The sequence below is a fragment of the Salvelinus fontinalis genome, chromosome 15 (assembly GCF_029448725.1).
Source record: "Salvelinus fontinalis isolate EN_2023a chromosome 15, ASM2944872v1, whole genome shotgun sequence".
Lineage (NCBI taxonomy): Eukaryota > Metazoa > Chordata > Actinopteri > Salmoniformes > Salmonidae > Salvelinus > Salvelinus fontinalis.
The window spans coordinates 24,886,037-24,908,400 of record NC_074679.1 but is presented as its reverse complement, the minus strand read 5'-3'; the positions used below and the strand labels follow the sequence as shown (position 1 = coordinate 24,908,400).

Here is a 22,364-nt window from a genome sequence, read left to right as displayed (position 1 = left end):
ATCTTGCTGAAAAGTGTGACTAGAGAACAACTTCACCATAACTCACCAAGCTTAATCTGAGATAATTTCCCAAGAAGTACTGAGACTGTCACCATGGTCTCAGCAGGACACTTCGGACTTTAAACTAACTGAACTAGTTTTATATTAGATGGATTCATTGAAATTGAACATTACAAAATCACTTTTGAAAAGTAAGCTGGACTAAAACTGACTGAGAGTGCTGAAAAAAGTGGAACTTTTTTGTACTGTTTTTTTTCTATTCACAATATCTATCTCCAGGAATAGGTAATAAATCATCCAGAACCATGGCACTGCTGGACACAGAGTTTGAGGGTAGCAGCAGCATCATCAGGGAGTGGAGTGGACAGGTCCAGCCAGCGCTGGTCGCCTCCTTGGTTTTCCTCTTCTGTTTGGAAGCCTGTCTGTGGGTCAGGAATCTCAGACTCAAGAAAAGGCTGCCAGGACCTTTTGCCTGGCCGGTGGTGGGCAATGCCATGCAGCTGGGGCAGATGCCTCATATCACCTTCTCCAAGCTGGCAAAGAAGTACGGCAACGTGTATCAGATACGACTGGGCTGCAACAACATAGTGGTGCTTAATGGAGATGCATCAATACGAGAAGCCTTGGTTCAACACAGCACAGAGTTTGCAGGCAGACCTGACTTTGTGTCTTTTCGGATGATTTCAGGAGGCAGGAGCATGACATTCACTAACTACAGCAAACAGTGGAAAATGCACCGGAGAATTGCACAATCTACCATTAGAGCTTTCTCCTCAGCAAACAGCCAGACCAAGAAAGCATTTGAGCAGCACGTTTTAGGAGAATCTATGGATCTTGTGCAGGTATTTCTGAGAATGAGTGCAGATGGACGATATTTTAATCCCGCTCATGAATTTACAGTAGCTGCTGCTAATGTAATCTGTGCCCTGTGCTTTGGAAAACGTTATGGCCATGATGACATTGAGTTTAGAACTCTCCTAGGCAGAATGGACAAGTTTGGAGAGACGGTGGGGGCTGGCAGCTTGGTGGATGTCATGCCCTGGCTTCAGAATTTCCCAAATCCTGTCCGCAGCGTCTACCAGAATTTCAAACACATAAATGAGGAGTTTTTTGCCTTTGTGAAAGACAAAGTGGTGCAGCACCGAGAAACCTTCAACCCTGATGTGACCCGGGACATGAGTGATGCTATCATTAATGTGATTGAGCACGGAAAGGACAGTGGACTGACCAAAGACTTCACAGAAGGAACAGTCACAGACCTTATTGGAGCCGGCCAAGACACAATGTCAACCATTTTACAATGGATTCTCCTGCTTTTGATCAAATACCCCATCATCCAAACCAAGCTGCAGGAGCAGATTGACAAAGTGGTAGGCCGTGACAGGCTGCCCTGTATTGAGGACAAAGCCAGCCTGGCTTACCTAGATGCCGTTATCTATGAGACCATGCGCTACACCAGCTTTGTACCCCTCACCATCCCCCACTCCACCACCTCAGATGTCACCATCGAAGGCTTCCACATCCCCAAAGACACAGTGGTCTTCATCAACCAGTGGTCTGTCAACCACGACCCTTTACAGTGGAAGGACCCACATCTCTTTGACCCTTCACGGTTCCTAGATGAAAGCGGTGCCCTTGACAAAGACCTAACTAACAGCGTCATGATCTTCTCCACTGGTAAGAGGCGATGTATTGGCGACCAGATTGCCAAAGTGGAAATCTTTTTATTTACAGCCATCTTGCTTCACCAGTGTACCTTTGAGAGCAACCCCTCAGAGGCCCTGACCCTTGATTGTTCCTATGGGCTCGCACTGAAGCCCCTGCACTACACCATCACAACCAAGCTCAGGGGAAAGCTGCTCGGTCTGGTGTCACCTGCATAAAAATCTCATCCCAATATTGTGACTCAAGGCCAGCAAAAACTACAAATTTGCCAAGCAATGATATTTTACAGTGAGTATTAGTAAACATGCACTGAATGTTGTTGTTGAGTGTAATATTTCATATTTAATTAATATCTGATCACAATTTAATATGTTTGCATTGTTGTTGATACAGGATTGAACGTATGATTACAGTGAAGGAAAGTTTGCTAGGTATAGCTATATCTCCTGGGGGCCAGGGGACGGGGCATTGGGTCAATCAATTTGAACAGGTTCTCAAACTATGTACTTTATCATATTCTTTAAGGAAGTATACTTTTGTTTCATATCATTTTGAGCTTTGAGCGTACTTCATATACAGTATTTAGCATGTTAACATATGAAAATATGTGCAGGAAACTAGAATATTCCTCAACAGTCAATGGAAAGTTATATCACAGTGTAATATGCCTGTGAGTGTTTGTGAATGTTGTAGTCACACCTGAAGGACCACAGTTTGTTGCCTTGAGGACTTTGTGGATGTCTCTCATTAACATGGTGATGTTTCAATGAATTTATCTTTTTCACATAAAGCTATCACAATTTTTTTTAAATATATATATTTCAGGTATGAACAATATTTGTTAAGTATTATAATCAAATCCACTATCTACTGTACACCATGCATATGAGCACATTGAATACTGTTGACAGATGCTGACGAACTGCCAAAGGAAAATCAAGGTACGTATTTTCCATAGCCTACCGTGTGAAGACAACTCAGCGTTAACAGCACTGTTGCCTCTGTGCAGCTTCACGCTCAGTATCTCCAACAATATTTGGAGGTGTTTCAATGGAGAGGTGGGTTTCTACTGGAGTCTAGAAGCATGGTACTGATAATGCTGATGAACAGGTGGGAGAAGACCAATTCTAAACACTGACCACATTGATCTTCTCAGAAATCTACTTTACTGAACAAGCACTCCAGCTACACAGCCCATCCCTTCATATCCAAACCAACTGCCACTAAATACAATATTACTACACAAATCAATGGAGTTTTGATGTATTTTCAAAAATGCATGTATGTTTACACCTCAAGGCTCTGAAATCTGTAGATGTAATGTCACCTTTGTCAAAGATCATGTATTCAGAAATGTATTAAATATTGTTCAGAATATCTGCCTCTCTCAAACCAAGAAACTCAACTACAGCATGTGTTGAATGTCCAGGCAAGGATTCATGATTGAAAATATGTTGTTTTGTTTGTTTGTTTGTTTTATATGATTGAAAAATAAGCTACATCTGGAATGAATAAAGCAACGTTTAAATCAATCAGGGGCTGATAGTGACTGATTCTGCTTCTCTCTCGTTTGTCATTGATTAACTCATTAAGCACGTCATCACTGGAAGGTTTGCATTCTCCTCTCCATGTGTTGTTCTTTGTAGTAACACACTTCATGTACAGCGGAATGAATATGAGGTGGTGCATAACACATTACAAAGTAACAATTATTATGGGGATTCACACTCTAAGGTGCATTGTATAATACAATACTTAATCAATTATAATAAAACTGTAAACAAGTGTTTATCACTGGTTACAATCATTATGTTTTATAGCTAGTCTACACCAGTCCTGCATGTTTGATCTCATCAAAACTGTTAAAACACATCAAATGTATTTGAATTGTGATCTGGTTTGGCAACAATACATCATATAACAGAGGAATCTCTCCTTGCAGCAAGCACTACCATCAGAGCACAGAATTCCATAGAAGTTGAATTCCTGCTGAATAGCATTGAAACCCCTGTAGGTCTACTTTCTAAAAGTTATTTGTTTCTCTCCGTAGCCTTATCACTAGTGTAATTGTCAGAGGTCCCTGTTTTGAAATCACTTTTTAACTATTTTGATAAAGCCTCAAGCCTAAGAGTTATATTATCTCGTTTATATGTTTAAAAGGACCCTTATACTAACAAAAGCTCTTGTAAATGTATACTTTTATAAAACATATACAAGTGTATTGTTTGTTTCTGTTCTGTGTCCAGATGCAAAACCCAGAGCTTTCATAGTCATATCTTGGATTCTATTCCTAGTGGTGTTTAGAGTTAACAGAACATGGGCTGAAAATAACAGATAAAAAAATGATGTCATTAAAAAAATGCATACATTAGTTTACAATCCACAGAAGAAAGCTCAACTGAATATTTTAAAGTTACAAGCAGTCCTCCCTTAGCCTGGGTACTTCACTGAGACTTTTGATTTATTTATTTATTTTATTTTGCTGTATTTCAGTGAGGAAAAAGTCCTACATACGTTCTAGTCATTTAGCAGACGGTTTTATCCAGCACAATTCGGGTTATGTGCCTTGCTCAATGGCACATCAATAGATAGTTCACCTAATCAGCTCAGGGATTCAAACCAGCGCTCTTTTGGTTACTTGCCATCGTGCTTAACCGCCAAGTTACCTGCTGCCTTAGAGAGGTAATCAAGCGATTTCCACAATCCAGAATGTAACCGGACCAATCAGTGTCCCATGAGTTTAGTTACGGTGAGTTTAGCTGAGGTGGTCTTTGTGACTGAAATCTGGAACCCTAACTACTACACCATTTATAGAAACCATCTAAAATGATCCCCTGTGGTACCTGTATTGTGTTTAAAGGTAGTGCAGCCCAATCTTTCAGGTCCTCTGGCCCACTAAATCTCAACTCTTTCTGGTTTAGCTCTTGGCTGGCAGGCCTGACTGGTTGCTGCTTTATTCCTTGTCTTACCGTGGGGGCGAGTGTTAGGTATAAGAAAGAACTGACACTCAGCTGGAATGAGCGACACGGTGCTAAAAGAAATGAATAGGAGTTTTAATGCCTGCTCTGTGGTCACAATGGGAGGGGAGAGATAATAAAAAACCTGAGTCCCTGACCCCTCCCACTAAGAAGATATATAAGGGAGTGTCAAAGCTGAAATCTTCATTCCTCTAATGTGGTCATCTGAAGACGGACACCAACTGCACCACTGCTAACCGCTCAACCTGATCGAGCCTGTTCACAAGCCAGCACGGAGGAGGAGGAGACAGAGACTGTAGTGTGTAAGAGGTGCTGAAAACCTTCTTCATTGTCTCGATTCATTTTCTACATTTTCAGATCATAATGTAGGACTGACCATACTTAAAGAAAGACTATTTATTTTTTATTTTGGGGAATTGAGGTGAGAGGAGGATCCATTTAAATTATACGGTTACAAGGAATAACATTCAACAAGGAAAAAGTGTAATCTCTCAAAATTTGAAGAATTGGACAACAGAAATAGAGCATATTAGAACCATGGCACTGCTGGACACAGAGTTTGAGGTGAAGGACAGCAGCAGCATCATCAGGGAGTGGAGTGGACAGGTCCAGCCAGCGCTGGTCGCCTCCTTGGTTTTTCTCTTCTGTCTGGAAGCCTGTCTGTGGGTCAGGAATCTCAGACTCAAGAGAAGGCTGCCAGGACCTTTTGCCTGGCCGGTGGTGGGCAATGCCATGCAGCTGGGGCAGATGCCTCATATCACCTTCTCCAAGCTGGCAAAGAAGTACGGCAACGTGTATCAGATACGACTGGGCTGCAACAACATAGTGGTGCTTAATGGAGATGCATCAATACGAGAAGCCTTGGTTCAACACAGCACAGAGTTTGCAGGCAGACCCAACTTTGTGTCTTTTCAGTCAGTGTCTGGTGGTAACAGCATGACATTCACTAACTACAGCAAACAGTGGAGGACGCACCGGAAGATCGCTCAGACCTCCATTAGAGCTTTCTCCTCTGCCAACAGCCAGACCAAAAAAGCATTTGAACAGCACGTTGTGGCAGAGGCCACTGAGCTCATTGAAGCTTTCCTCAAACTCAATGCTGAGGGACAGTTTTTCAACCCTGCTCATGAACTGACAGTAGCTGCTGCTAATGTAATATGTGCCCTATGCTTTGGAAAACGTTATGGACATGATGACATTGAGTTTAGAACCCTTCTGGGCAGCGTGGACAAGTTTGGAGAGACGGTGGGGGCTGGCAGCTTGGTGGATGTCATGCCCTGGCTTCAGTATTTCCCAAATCCTGTCCGCAGCGTCTACCAGAGCTTCAAAGACCTCAATAAAGAGTTTTTCACCTTTGTGAGAGACAAGGTTGTGGAGCACAGGGAGACATTTGACCCTGAAGTGACCCGGGACATGAGTGATGCCATTATTGGGGTCATTGACAAGGCAGACAGTGATACCGGGTTGACGGAGGCCCACACAGAAGGGACAGTGTCTGATCTGATTGGTGCAGGACTAGATACTGTGTCCACTTGCCTTCATTGGATGCTCCTTTTATTGGTGAAATACCCCAACATCCAAACCAGACTGCAGGAGCAGATTGACAAAGTGGTAGGCCGTGACAGGCTGCCCTGTATTGAGGACAAAGCCAGCCTGGCTTACCTAGATGCCGTTATCTATGAGACCATGCGCTACACCAGCTTTGTACCCCTCACCATCCCCCACTCCACCACCTCAGATGTCACCATCGAAGGCTTCCACATCCCCAAAGCCACAGTGGTCTTCATCAACCAGTGGTCTGTCAACCACGACCCTTTACAGTGGAAGGACCCACATCTCTTTGACCCTTTACGGTTTCTAGATGAAAATGGTGCCCTTGACAAGGATCTGACCAGCAGTGTGATGATATTCTCAGCAGGAAAGAGGCGATGTATCGGTGAACAGATAGCCAAAGTGGAGGTATTTTTATTTTCTGCTATTTTGATTCACCAGTGCACATTTGAAAATAATCCAAGTCAGGATCTCTCCTTAGACTGCTCCTATGGGTTAACACTGAAGCCCCTGAACTACAAGATCTCTGCCAAGCTCAGAGGAGAATTACTTACTGGGGCATAGAATCTTGTTCTTTGTGTTTTCAAACAGAGCACCCATTAATGGAGTGCAGTAATCCAATGTAATATAAAAGGTATGTACACAACAGTGAATGTTTATGCTTTAATACTGTAGGTACTAACCATAAGATTTATATTAATACTTTACTATTATTATTATCATTAGCTAATCTGATTGTTGATTGTTTAAATCACTTTTTGTGACAGATAACTGAATCATGTTTGTATTTCTATAATTGTATTGTACAGGCTATCTATGGGAAATTCCTGACATTTGGAACCAAGATATGTTATCCCTACAGATTTAGGAAAATAGATATTGTAGCAATCATGTTACAAAATATTGATTCTAAATTCTCATACAAATTGGAAACACATGATATTTGAGTTTTATGGACAATTTCACTCCATCAAAGTATTATGTCACAGTAGAATCTAATCTACAAAATAAAGTAATACAAAAATAACCTAGAGATATGTTTGCAGATTGCTACACAAGTGTAAGAATTGAAATTACTATGATGTGGCAGCCCAAAGTCACAGTTTGTAATAAATCTTAAGTATCTTTTGTTATATATGAGGGTATTTAGTTTGGCCACCTCAAATTGGCATATAAACTGGTGGTCATGAATCAATTTTACTGTAAGTGCTTTGTTGTTGCAGTGATGTGGAGAAATCATGTGATGTGTTGCCCATGTTGATATTGTACATCCTCTGACCCATTCAGATTTGTATTCATGGTGTTTGTATCTGCATAAGTACATACTGTAATAACAATTATACATTTTCAGAAGTTTTGGTGCACTTACATAATTCCATTGTATTATGATGTATTATGTTCTGGTTGGGTCATAAACATGTAGTGTATGATATCCATAGTGCCTGAGCTCCATGCAATAAATCCTATACTCCTTCTCAGCCCTGTCTGTGGCGTATCTCAGTCTTAGGAGAGCACAAATGCTATGAACAAGACAATGCAGGGAGGTCAAAGAGGTAATAATAGATCATGATGTCGAGTCTGTGTGTTGCCATGAAAGATTGATGCGGACCTTGGGTGTTAGCAGCACACATGCTCTGCCTCCAGACCCCAACACCCTGGGTCTGGTAGGGCACATACAGTCACAGCCCCAGCCACAGGCCCCACTCATCAATATTTCACCCAGGGCACTCTGTACTTGGGCTGTAATCCCTATTTAACCCACACACTCTGATTCAGGAGCAGCCAGGTCACCCATGATACAAGTCAGTATTCGACGTCTGTCCCTGTCTGAGGACGTTGAGTAATGACGTGGAAAGCAGCCACTAGGGGAAAAGGTGAGTGTGGTTTTGATTGGGCAGGGCTGCCCAACCCTTTTCCTGGAGATCTACTGTCCTGTAAGTTTTCAGTCCAACCCTAATTTAGCATATCAGATTCAGCTAGTTAAGGTCTTGTTGCGCAGCTAATTTGTAGGTGTGTTAAATTAGGGTTGGACTGAAAACTTACAGGACAGTAGATCTCCAGGAAAAGGGTTGGGCAGCCCTGTGCTAGGGTGTTGTGGGAAGGGATAGCAGATGAGTATAAGCATCTGCCTCTGACTGAATCAAAAGGTTGCATGTTCGAATTCAGTGATAGAATTTTGTTTTTGATACATTAGTTTTAAGCCTATCCCAAACCTTAACCCTTGCCTTAACCATTCAGAGTTCATGCCTAACCTTAAGAATGTTTAGTTTATGCCTGATCTTAACCTTTACTTTATAAATTCGTAGTTAATGCCTAAACTTGACCTTATACACTTAGAAATTTGACATTTGGAACAATTTCGAAATTTGACGTTTGAGCAACATGAACGAACGTCTAATTCTGATCTGAGACTGTGAGAGCTAGTAGTTCAAGAGAGTGCCATCTACTGCATCTGCCATCCATCTCAATGCCATCCGAAAGATAACTTTAAATGTAGCTATACTGTATATGTCACTCTGCAACCTCAAATGTATTGTATATATAAAAGTGGATGTAAAACATAGAACATTTCTGAAAGACAAAGTTAGGAACACAGTACATTTGCTCTGATGTAAGACAGATATGTCACGTTTACACAGGAAATTACTCTAGGAGTGTATATGAGAATTGGACAATCCTTGGACGTCTTCTATTTCTTCTCCGTAACTACTACTGCAACTCTGTAGGCCATAGTGATTCTTCTCACCTCCTTACAGCTATAAAATATTGACATAAATATACATCTACATTTCACATACAAGTTGTTACAGATGTAGGATCTTAATTTGATCACTCTTTTGTTGCTGAGAATTTTTCTGCACAGCAGGAAATGCAGATTTGTGTATTCAAGATTTAAAAAGGCTTCTAAAGTTTGTAATTTCCACTTTAAAATGTCAAACTTTATGAAAAATATATAAACCCTAGAAAAAGTTATAATCCACATAATAGTTTCCATTTCCTGTTGCTTCAGGATGATTTTCCTAATGTAGCAAACTGGCTCAAATTAAGTTATTATACAGTGCATTCGGAAAGTATTCAGACCCCTTGACTTTTCCCCCCCAAAATGTTACGTTACAGCCTTATTCTGCAATGGATTAAAGGGGAAAAAATCCTCATCAATCTACACACAATACACCATAATGACAAAGTGAAAACAGAAATATTTGCAAAAATAAAACAAATCTTCAGACCTTTTGCTATGAGTCTCAAAATTGAGCTTAGGTGCATCCTGTTTCTTTTAATCATCCTTGAGATGTTTCTACAACTTGATTGGAGTCCACCTGTGGTAAATTCAATTGATTGGACATGATTTAAGGTACTGTAAATATCAGTTGTTCTGCCCCTGAGCAAGGCAGTTAACCCCTGGGAGCTGATGACGTGGATGTCGATTAAGGCAGCCCCCCGCACCTCTCTGATTCAGAGGGGTTGGGCTAAATGCATTAGACACATTTCAGTTGAATGCACTCAGTTATGCAACTGACTAGGTATCCCCCTTTCCCTTTTGAAAAGTATTCAGACCCCTTCCCTTTCTCCAGATCTTTTTTACTTTACAGCCTTATTCTAAAATGGATTAAATAAAAACTAATCCTCATCAATCTACATACAATACACCATAATGACAAAGCAAAAACAGGTTTTTAGAAATGTTTGCAAATCTATTAGATAAAAAACGGAAAAACATTATTTACATCGGTATTGAGACCATTTGCTATGAGACTCAAAATTGAGCTCGTGTGCATCCTGTTATCCATTGATCATCCTTGAGATGTTTCTACAACTTCATTTGAGTCCTGTGGTAAATTCAATTGATTGGACATGCTTTGGAAAGGCACACATCTGTCTATTAAAGGTCCCATAGTTGACCGTGCATGTCAGAGCAAAAAACAAGTCATGAGGTTGAAGGAAATGTCAGTAGAGCTCCGAGACAGGAGCTCAGATCAGAGGCTCAGATCAGGGGAATGGTACCAAAATTTTTTGCACGATTGAATGTCCCCAAGAACACAGTGGCCTCCATCATTCTTAAAAGTAAGAAGTTTTGAACCACCAAGATTCTTCCTAGAGCTGGCTGCCCGGCCAAACTGAGCAATCGGGGTAGAAGGGCCTTGGTCAGGAAGGTGACCAAGAACCAGATGATCAGTCTTACAGAGCTCCAGAGCTCCTCTGTGGAGATGGGAGAACTTTCCAGAAGGACAACCATCTCTGTAGCACTCCACAAATCAGGCCTTTACGGTAAAGTGGACAGAAGCCACGCCTAAGTAAAAGGCACATGACAGCCCGCTTGGAGTTTGCCAAAAGGCACCTAAAAGACTCTCTGACCATGCGAAACAAGATTCTCTGGTATGATGAAACCAAGATTGGATTCTTTGGCCTGAATGCCAAGCGTCAAGTCTGGAGGAAACCTGGTACCATCCCTACAGTGAAGCATGCTTAATGCAGTGGGCAGCATTGTGCTGTGGGGATGTTTTCAGCAGTAGTTACTGGGAGACTAGTCAGGATAGAGGGAAAGATGAACAGCACAAAGTAGAGAGATCCTTGAAAACCTGTTCCAGAGTGCTCAGACTGGGGTGAAGGATGACCTTCCCACAGGACAATGACCCTAAGCACACAGCCAAAACAACGCAGGAGTGGCTTCAGGACAAAGTCTCTGAATGTCCTTGAGTGGCCCAGCCAGAGCCCGGACTTGAACCCGATCCAACATCTCCCCATCCAACCTGCCAGAGTTTGGGAGGATCTGTAGAGAAGAATGGGAGAAACTCCCCAAATAGATGTGAAGCTTGTGTCATCATACCTAAGAAGACTCAATGCTGTAATCGCTGCCAAAAGTGCTTCAACAAAGTACTGAGTAAATGGTCTGAATACATACAAATGTAATATTTCAGTTTATAATTTGTAAAACATTTGCATTTTTTTTATTGTGTGTAGATTGATGAGGGGAAAAAAACATTTAATCAATTTTAGAATAAGGATGTAATTTAACAAATTGTGGGAAAAGTCAAGGGGTCTGAATACCTTCTGAATGCATTGTATCTGTATAGACAGTTGTGTTTCCCCTCCACTATTCTTCCTTTCCCCTTTGTACACCTTTCCCACAGTCAGTGGTGTGTGTAGCCCTCCCCAAGCTGCGTTTGGCTGTGATTCGGTCCGGAGCCTGCAGAAATGAGCACTGTGGGTAAACTCTGAGGGAGGCTTGTTTTCACATGGGTTAATTCAGAGCAGGCTGTAGACGTTCTGTACTGCTATAGTCTTTCTCTGGTCTGACACTAAGGGGAACTTGGATGGTGTGTGGGTGGGGGGGGGGGCGCATGCGAGGAGACAGAGAGTAGCTATTCCCCCTAGCCCAAGGACCCAGACCTGCTGAATTGTATTTCGGACAGAAAAACAAAACTTACACCAACCTACTTTTTTTCAGCTTGGGTTCTTAAGCTCGGGCCCTCCCTCCACTCTGCCACCAGCTACTGCTCTGTGCTGTAAAGAATCTCACTCCCTCTGCCAGGGTCCTGAAAGGCATGTAAAAAAGACTGTTTATTAGATGAAGTAGTAACCATAGTGACTGTAGACAGAAGCCGTCAGAGAGATTGAGCAGACAGATGTAATATGTAAAGTAACTGTTCTACTGTCAAGTGCCATCCCTAGAAATACAGTGGAACATTGTGTCTGAGCTTTGGCTTCAGAAGGCCTGGGAGGTTCAGTCTTTCCAACGGAGACACTCATGAATACCAGAGTTAACCAAAGCGAATCACCGCCGCATAGCGTTAGTACCTTCAACAAAAAGTTTTGTTGGACAAAAAGGAAAATACACGTCAAATCGAAGGAAAATACACGTCTAAAGTGGACAATGAGTGAACTTTCCCATGAAGTAAAGACATCAAACTGTCTGAAACATTGAATGAAAGGTGACATTTTGAAAATGCCTATAAATATAACAAGTGTTGTTATGAGGTTGAAAATATCAAACATACACTCCAAGTCTCCACAACAGTTTGCCATGGTCTTAGAATATTGCTGGAAGTATTGGTCCCATTCAGATAAACAGGGACTTTCTTTCCCCAAGATTATGTGGCTGTCACTTTTGGACCCAGAGTTGAAATCATCACCTTCTGCCTGTCAGTTTAATAAGCATGATCCTTCCTTTAACTTATCCTCCATGTATTAGAGAATGTCAGTCTGTCATCAGGACACTTCACAGCACCCAAAGAATTTAGTTGTGTTCAATCCAAAATGGAAAGAGTTCAAATGTGCATTCTAATTCAATCTAATGTATTCCAGAGATGGTCTGTGACGTTCCATTAGTTTTTCTGGTTGACCCAAAATGTGTTTCCCCTCTTGAAAATCTCCTCTGGAATTATGACATAGCCATAAGCACTGTGCAGGAGTCAGGATATTGTTCCAGTTGACATTATAATGAGTGCAAAATTATTTTACGTTTAATGCCTTGCTACGTAGAGGATATAATAAAACAAATTAATGCTTGAAGTAAATCCCAACAATCATTGAAACGTAGCTTTGTGGTCCTGGATACCACCTCAGACCCGATCACATGGATGGCTTACTCTAGATGCCCCGTTGATCTCTACAGAATTATTTAAATCTGTATTCAGTTTTTTGTGTCCGTGTATGGAGTAACCTGCAGACCCACTGGGCACACCACGTCATTTTAACATGGAAAATTGGGTAATATTTGGTGGACGTTGATCAATGAGATTCCAACCTATTTTCACCCATTCAAAAAGAGAGCCAAAAGTTTGTTGAATTCCCGTGCGTTATCAAAACAATGTCAGATATATATTTTTTTATAAAACAACTTAATGTGCTATCACTGTTCTTCGTCTAATAGCACAACCAAATAACCTGGATTGCAGTAGAGATTACATTAAAATACAAGTGCAAGGTGTGAGTGATCAATGCCGTTTGAGATTCTGTGCAGATTATAATAGCAATTGTGCAGATTTTCATAGACCTGTGACCCTGAACTTTTTATGTTTACATAATAAGACACTTATAGTTACAATAATGTCAAAATGTGGCCATAGACGTTTTACTCATTTTAACCTGTTTGGGGTGCAAGCCCGACCTCGGACCGAAAATGACAACAGCTGCAGAGCGCGAAATTCAAAATCTATTTTTTAAAAATATTTAACTTTTACACATTAACAAGTCCAATACAGCATTTGAAAGATAAACATCTTGTCAATCCAGCCAACATGTCCGATTTTTTAAATGTTTTACAGAGAAAACACCACATATATTTATGTTAGCTCACCACCAAATACAAAAGTGGACAGACACGTATGAATTATGATTATGAAGTATGAATTATGATTGAAGTAGCATGCACAACCAACCGAAATAAACTAAAACCAACCTAAAGAGCCCAGAAAAAACGACCTCAGATGACAGTCATATAACATGTTACACAATAAATCTATGTTTTGTTCATAAAAAGTGCATATTTTAGCTATAAATCTGTTTTACATTGATGCTACCCAAAAATGCTAATACATAGCTACAGTCTGAATCCAGCCGGGAGTAGCCAGAGAAAATACATACACCAACGTCGGCTACTAATTACACCTCATAAAACATTTCAGAAAAACATATGGTGGATAACTAATGAAAGACAGATATCTTGTGAATACAGACAACATTTCCGATTTTTGAAGTGTTTTACAGCGAAAACACAATATATCGTTATATTAGCTAACATCATAAGCTAGCATAAGGCAGCATTGATTCTAGTCAAGCGCTAGCCTAGCATAGTTAGCAGCGTTAGCATTCAACAGTTCGACATATATATGAAAAAGCATCCCAAATTGGGTCTTATCTTTCTTGGTACTCCATCAGAATGTTGTAACGGGGTCCAATGTCCAGTAGAGTCTTTAGTTGGGTTCCAGAACGAATTATTTCCCTCTTTGGTTAGCTAGCACGGTAGCATTGCTGCGCCAGAAAGCGTTTCTTCAAAAAATTCTTCCGTCGTTTCACATCTAAAGTCCAGAATAAATTGCAATAATATAATTAAAGTATATTGAAAAAACCTACTTTAGGATGATTTTGTGACATGTAGCAAATAATATCGTAGTCAGGCATCATATTCAACGTTACCTACCTTGTTCCAGAAGCCGAGATCAAATTATCCTTCGCGCCCGGATTTTTATTTTAACTGCGCAGCTCTCACAAGAAGTTCTGTTATTCAGTCCAGGGACGAGATATTCGACTCCTTTCAATTCTCACTTCCGCATTACAGTCTGACGTACGCCTCTGACGTGTCCCTATGGTCCCAAGTCAAATGGCCTTTTATAGAGAAGGTCTTAAAGAGACACATCGCATTTTGGGAAACTCAATTCGGCTGGGAAAATGGCTGTAAAAATATTTCTGTTCGACTTAGAGAAACAATTCAAACCTTTTTAGAAACTACAGACTGTTATCTATCCAACAGTAGTAAATATATGCATATTGGAAAATAAAAAGTTTCTTAGGAGGCCGTTTGAAAATGTGCACACATTTTCCAGTTTTTTCAATATTCAGCGTGCAGCCCAAACAGGTTGAATAAATCATGTTACGTTAGTTTTTAAGATAGCCTTAACATTAGGCTATTTAATGTCTTACAAAAGTAATTGTCACGATCGTGTGGGAGTGAGACGGACCAAAACGCAGCATGTGGAAAATAAGCCATCTTCTTTTATTTTGAAGAAGGAAAAACGAAACAAAACACTTACAAACTAACAAAACAACAAACGACCGTGAAGCTATAAACGTAGTGCACACACACACACACACACACACACACACACACACACACACACACACACACACACACACACACACACACACACACACACACACACACACACACACACACACACACACACACACACACACACACACACACGCTACAAACGTTCACCATAGACAATTCCCCACAACAAACTAAAGCCTATGGCTACCTTAAATATGGCTCCCAATCAGAGACAACAGAAACCAGCTGTCTCTAATTGGGAACCCATTCAGGCAACCATAGACTTTCCTAGACAACTACACACAACATAGACACAGCTAGACAACTATACTAAACATAAACCCAACTACTCTAAATAAACCCCCTAAACCTTACAACCTAGACACTACAAAACCCACATAAATTACCCATGTCACACCCTGACCTAACTAAAATAATAAAGAAAACAAAGAATACTAAGGCCAGGGCGTGACATAATATTGGATTGTGTTTAAGGGAGATGTATCTACTGTTAGGATAGTTCCATCTGAGCCACTGCCTTAATCTTATTCTTTAACTTTTATTTTAGTTTGAGATGGAGACGTGAATCCAACATATAATTTGTTAACTTGCCGACAAGTTACTAGGCTATTTACTGTATTGGAAAAGTGATATATCAACCTTTGAAGGAGATCTTCTGCTTGGATAGTTCCATCTATGCCACTGACTTAGTCTACAGTTTGTCTACAAATTAATAATTGATATGTTGGATTCACGTCTCAATCTCAACCAAAACGTTTTTAAAAAGTTAAAGAATAGGACTAAATCTAATCAAACATTAAATGCACTTTAAATACAGTTTGATTTGATTTAGTCCAATTCTTGAACTTTTTAAAAACGTTTTCGTTGAGATGGAGACGTGAATCCAACATATTTATAATTAACTTGCAGATTCCATTTGAAATCAACCAAAGCTTGAAACTCTAGGACTGTAGGTATTGTCTAGTTTTAGTTGAATCCTGGGCTGTATTAAGGGATAGCCCCCTTTTTAAAAATGTTTGCCTAAAATGATTTACCCAAATATAACTGCCTGTAGCTCAGACCCTGAAGCAAGGATATGCATATTATTGGTACCATGTGAAAGGAAACACTTTGAAGTTTGTGGAAATGTGAATTGAATGTAGAAGAATATAACACAATAGATCTGGTAGAAGAAAATACAAAGAAAAAATCAACCGTTTTTTTGTATTTTCTTTCTACCACCATCTTTGAAATGCAACAGAAAGGTCCCAAATCCATCCATCACTCTGGTTGTAATTCCGATGGTGTCCGCAAGAGGGCAGCAGTGTATGTGCAAAGTTTCAGACTGATAACTTGAAGTATGAGCAAGCTACATGACATTTAGTGTAAGGTCACCCAGGTTCATTTGGGAAAATCGTGAAGGACACATTTACATTACATTTTTCTGCAAGAATATCGTCAAGTCTGTATACTTGGACTTTGATTTAGATTTTCCAGTATTAGTAGCCATATTGTAAGTTCAACATTTGCAAAACACCCAGTTTTCATAACTTAGCAGTCAAATTTTGTGACAGATACGGAGTTTCCGTATACTCCCATAAATCCCAGCTCATTGGCTATCTAGCTAGCTTAGTTTGACCCCGATTGGTGCTTATTTGACAAAGTTACAGTCAATCAAGTGAAGACCGCCCGTGTCATCGGCGCGCCATGAAGGCGTCGCTCTCTGAACAAATTTGGTGTCCTATAGGATATACTACACTCCTAATGATATAGTGAATTCTGGCTACGTTCTATGATCTCTGAGGAATAAATACGAGCGTAATTTGACTGGTTGAAACAACGTTTAGGGTTAGATTTTCCCAGATGTCTTTCTTTGCAAATTGAACGAGTGGAAATACAAATTCGATCGTGCATGCTATATGGACCTTTATAGGACATGAAAAATGATTTTATCTAACAAAATGACACTTCATGTTATCTTTGGGACCCTTGGGATGATAAATCAGAGCAAAGTTTCAGAATGTATGACACATTTCACCTTCAGAGGTGAATTTATCAAACCTATCGCGATGGGTTTATCAAACCTATCGCGGTGAGAAAAGTGTTGTTAGAAGCTCTCCTCAAACAATAGCATGACATTTTTTTCCAGTAATAGATACTGTAAATTGGACAGTGCAGTTATATTAACAAGAATTTAAGCTTTCAGCCGATATAAGACACGTATATGTACTGACATTTGTTGTTTCTTTAAAATCTGCGATCGTGACACACGACGCTGCATGATTTACACCTACCCCGTTGACGGGATGCCTATCCCTGGTATTTAAACACTAGCTTCCCAAATGCTATATAGGCCTAAATAGCATTATTGATGACATATGATTGATGAAGTATGGTTAGGCTACATTTAATTTGCTCTGTTAAACCTATCATTTGGAATGATGTCGATAGCAACAGTGTATCAATTAATGGGATATTTCAAAAATTCTCGCAATAGCTTGGTAATAGTCAGTGTCAAATATCAAAGCTAAGCAGGACTGTGCTTGGTCAAAACCCTGGGTGAGAGACGAATGGGATAGCTGGAGAAAGATCAATTCTCCAATAGGAGGTGCTGCCCAGACCATTTTTTTACGTTGAAGTTCTGACGTTGTTTCAAAGGTAAATATTCAACATATTTTATACAAGGATTATACAAGCATGTGGATGAAATTTCACCCTCAAAACAATAGATTACTTTTTTCAAATACAATGTTTTTTTCCACATAGATTCCACATCAAAATACTTTGACAAATTACATTGGAACAATGTTGAAACAATGTTGATTTAACCAGTTTGTGCCAAATGGGGAGCTCTCTGCACATTTATGTTCTGTTACTTCTAGGGCAGTTCAGGTTGTTGATGGAGGACCTCCTTGTTGAGGAATGTGATTGCTTTTCTTAAATTGCTTATAAATATTGTATGTTTTTATTACGTTGTATTTGTAAATGTAAACGTTGTATAATTTGTGCACTGAATATGTATTACTGTATAAAAGCACATGCACAATGTAATCATGAAATTGCAATCTACTGCAGAGATAGTCTGCAGAGTTCTGTCATGCTATCCAGGTCTGTGCCCAAACAATTCAAGCTCCTACTTTTAAAAATCCACCTATCCAGAAATAAGTCTCTCACTGTTGTCGCTTGTTATAGACGCCACTCAGCCCCCAGCTGTGCACTGGACACCATATGTGAATTTATTGCCCCCCATTAATCTTCAGTTCATACTGCTAGGTGACCTAAACTGGGATATGCTTAAAACTTCTTATGGCTGCAGTCCCGTTAACGGGATCGATATGACAACAGCCAGTCGAAGTGCAGGGCGCCAAATTCAAAAAACAGAAAGCTCATAATAGAATAGAGATCAAATTAATCACTAACCTTCGATTATTTTCATCAGATGACACTCATAGGACTTCATTTTACACAATACATGCATGTTTTGTTTGATTAAGTTCATATTTATATCAAAAAATCTGAGTTTACATTGAGGCGTTAGATTCACTAGTTGCAAAAACATCAAGTGACTTTGCATAGCCACATCGTTTCAACAGAAATAATTAACATAAATATAAATGATAATACAAGTAATACACATAGCATTATAGATATACCTCTCCTTAATGCAACCGCTGTGTCAGATTTCAAAAAAACGTTACGGAAATATAAACCATGCAATAATCTGAGACGGAGCTCAGATGATTAGCCAAATTAGCCACCATGTTGAACTCAACAGAAACCAGAAAATACATGATAAAGGTTTCCTTACCTTTGATGAATTCATCAGAGTGCAGTCCTAGGAATCCCAGGTCCACAATAAATGCTTGATTTGTTCGTTCATGTCCGTTATTTATGTCAAATTAGCTACTTTCGAATTGTTTCCCAAATACCCTAACCAAAGTCTCAAAGCGCGACCACTATAACGTGACGAAATGTCCAAACGTTTCGTTACAGTCAGTAGAAACATGTCAAACGATGTACTGATTCAATCTTTAGAATGTTGTTATTAACATACATCTTGAATAACGTTCCAACCGGAGAATTAAATCGACTTTAATTGAGAGAAGGAACAGAGCTCACTCTCAAGTGAACGCGCAAGTTCAATGCGTGGGCACCTCATGGCAGTGATTACTCATTCCTGTCTCCTTCGAATCCCCTTCAAATTAGAGTCATCAGACTAAGTTCTATTGACTGTTGACATCTAATGGAAGCCGTAGGAAGTGAAAACCCATACATATCTCTCTTTATATTCAATGAGAGCGTGGTTGAAAATATGGCACCCCCAGAAAAAATCCAAACAGGAAGTGAAACTTCTATGGTTTTTGCCTGCCATATGAGTTCTGTTAATCTCACAGACTTAATTCCAACAGTTTTAGAAACTTTAGAGTGTTTTCTATCCAATACTAATAATAATATGCATATATTAGTAACTGAGACTGAGGAGCTGGCCGTTTACAATGGGCACCTTTCATCCAAGCTACTCAATACTGCCCCTTCAGCCATAAGAAGTTAAATAAGCATGCCCCATTCCAAAAGTTTAGAACTAAGAACAGATCTAGCCCTTGGTTCACTCCAGACTTGACTGCCCTTGACCAGCACAAAAACATCATGTGGCGTACTGCATTAGCATTGAATAGCCCCCGCGATGTGCAACTTTTCAGGGAAGTTAGGAACCAATGTACACAGGCAGTTAGGAAAGCAAAGGCATCCTGTAGCACAAACTCCAAAAAATTCTGGGACACTGTAAAGTCCATGGTGAATAAGAGCACCTCCTCCCAGCTGCCCACTGCATTGAGGCTAGGAAACAATGTCACCACCGATAAATCTACAATAATCGAGAATTTCAATAAGCATTTTTATACGGCTGGCCATGCTTTCCACCTGGTTACCCCTACCCCGGTCAACAGCTCTGCACCCCCCACAGCCACTTGCCCAAGCCTCCCCCACTTTTTCCTTCAACCAAATCCAGATAGCTGATGTTCTGAAAGAGCTGCAAAAAATCTGGACCCCTACAAATCAGCTGGGCTAGACAATTTGGACCCTCCCTTTCTAAAGTTATCCGCCGCAATTGTTGCAACCCCTATTACTAGCCTGTTCAACCTCTCTTTTGCATTATCTGAGATCCCTAAAGATTGGAAAGCTGCCGCGGTCATCCCCCTCTTCAAAGGGGGAGACACTCTTGACCCAAACTGTTACAGACCTACATCTATACTACCCCGTCTTTCTAAAGTCTTCGAACAGACAGATCACCGACCATTTCGAATCCCACTGTACCTTCTCCACTATGCAATCTGGTTTCCGAGCTGGTCATGGGTGCACCTCAGCCACGCTCAAGGTCCTAAACGACATCACAACTTCCATCAATAAAAGAAAATACTCTGCAGCCGTCTTCATCGACCTGGCCAAGGCTTTCGACTCTGTCAATCACCGCATTCTTATCGGCTGGCTCAACATCCTTGGTTTCTCAAATGACTGCCTCGCCTGGTTCACCAACTACTTCTCAGATAGAGTTCAGTGTGTCAAATCGGAGGGCCTGTTGTCCTGACCTCTGGCAGTCTCTATGGGGGTGCCACGGGGTTCAATTCTCGGGCCGACTTTTCTCTCTGTATACATCAATGATGTCGCTCTTGCTGCTGGTGATTCTCTGATCCACGTCTACGCAGACAACACCATTCTGTATACTTCTGGCCCTTCTTTGGACACTGTGTTAAAAAACCTCCAGATGAGCTTCAATGCTATACAACTCTCCTTCCGTGGCCTCCAACTGCTCTTAAATGCAGGTAAAACTAAATGCATGCTCTTCAAGCAACCGCTGCCCGCACCCGCCTGCCCGTCTATCATCACAACTCTGAACGGTTATGATTTAGAATATGTGGACAACTACAAACACCTAGGTGTCTGGTTAGACTGTAAAATCTCCTTCCAGACTCACATTAAGCATCTCCAATCCAAAATGAAATCTACAATCGGCTTCCTATTTCGCAACAAAGCCTCCTTCACTTATGCTACCAAACATACTCTTGTAAAACTGACTATCCTACCAATCCTTGACTTTGGCGATGTCATTTACAAAATAGCCTTCAACACTCTACTTAGCGAATTGGACGCAGTCTATCACAGTGCAATCTGTTTTATCACCAAAGCCCTATATACCACCCACCACTGCGACCTGTATGCTCTCGTTGGCTGTCCCTCACTTCATATTCATCGCCAAACCCACTGGCTCCAGCTCATCTATAAGTCTTTGCTAGATAAAGCCCTGCCTTATCTCAGCTCACTGGTCACCATAGCAGCACCCACCCGTAGCACACGCTCCAGCAGGTATATTTCACTGGTCAACCCCAAAGCCAACTCCTCCTTTGGTCGTCTTTCCTTCCAGTTCTCTGCTGCCAGTGACTGGAACGAATTGCAAAATCCCTGAAGCTGGAGTCTTATATCCCCCTCACTAACTTTAAGCATCAGCTGTCAGAGCAGCTTGCCGATCATTGCACCTGTACACAGCCCATCTGTAAATAGCCCACGCAACTACCTCATCCCCATATTGTTATATTTTGTTTTGCTCCTTTGCACCCCAGTATCTCTACTTGCATATTCATCTTCTGCACATCTATCACTCCAGTGTTAATGCTAAATTGCAATTATTTCAACCACTATGGCCTATTTATTGGCTTACCTCCCTAATCTTACTTTTGCACACACTGTATATAGATTTTTTTAGTTGTGTTACTGACTGTACGTTTGTTTATCCCATGTGTAACTCTGTGTTGTTTGTGTCACACTGCTTTGCTTTATCTTGGCTAGGTCGCAGTTGTATAAGATAACTTGTACCTGGTTAAATAAAGGTTAAATAAGACATTTTCTTTTTAAAATGCTTGTAACTATTGTATGGTTTTATTACGTTTTATTTGTAAATGTAAATGTTGTATAATTTGTGCACTGAATATTTATTACTGTATAAAAGCACATGCACAATGTAATCATGTATGTCAACATGTGTCAAATATATACAGTAAATTGAAATGTTGTACAGTGTCAGTCAAAAGTTTGGACACACCTACTCATTTCAGGGTTTTTCTTTATGTTTACTATTTTCTACATTGTAGAATAATAGTGAATACATCAAAACTATGATATAACACATATGGAGTTATGTAGTAACCAAAAAAAGTGTTGAACAAATCGAAATATATTTGATATTGTATATTCTTCAAAGTAGTCAACCTTTGCCTTGATAACAGCTTTGCACACACTTGGCATTGTCTCAACCAGCTTCATGAGGTAGTCACCTAGAATGCGTTTCAATTAACAGATGTGCCATGTTAAAAGTTCATTTGTGGAGTTACTTTCCTTCTTAATGT

The 22,364-nt window shown here is 40.4% G+C and overlaps 2 protein-coding genes across 2 annotated transcripts; both read left to right on the top strand.

The window, feature by feature from the left end:
- Position 1: 1 nt before the first annotated feature.
- Positions 2-2,006, top strand: LOC129811618 (cytochrome P450 1B1-like). The gene has a single exon (XM_055863066.1). The coding sequence runs from the start codon at positions 306-308 to the stop codon at positions 1,881-1,883; it is 1,578 nt and encodes a 525-aa protein (XP_055719041.1). The 5' UTR covers positions 2-305; the 3' UTR covers positions 1,884-2,006.
- Positions 2,007-4,847: 2,841 nt separating this feature from the next.
- LOC129811617 (cytochrome P450 1B1-like) lies at positions 4,848-7,672 on the top strand. The gene has a single exon (XM_055863065.1). It carries the CDS (start codon positions 5,181-5,183, stop codon positions 6,756-6,758), a length of 1,578 nt encoding a protein of 525 aa, XP_055719040.1. The 5' UTR covers positions 4,848-5,180; the 3' UTR covers positions 6,759-7,672.
- Positions 7,673-22,364: the final 14,692 nt, after the last annotated feature.

Coding starts and splice junctions, on each gene's coding strand:
- LOC129811618 (XM_055863066.1), top strand. CDS start 306: ATGGCACTGCTGGACACAGAGTTTGAGGGTAGCAGCAGCATCATCAGG.
- LOC129811617 (XM_055863065.1), top strand. CDS start 5,181: ATGGCACTGCTGGACACAGAGTTTGAGGTGAAGGACAGCAGCAGCATC.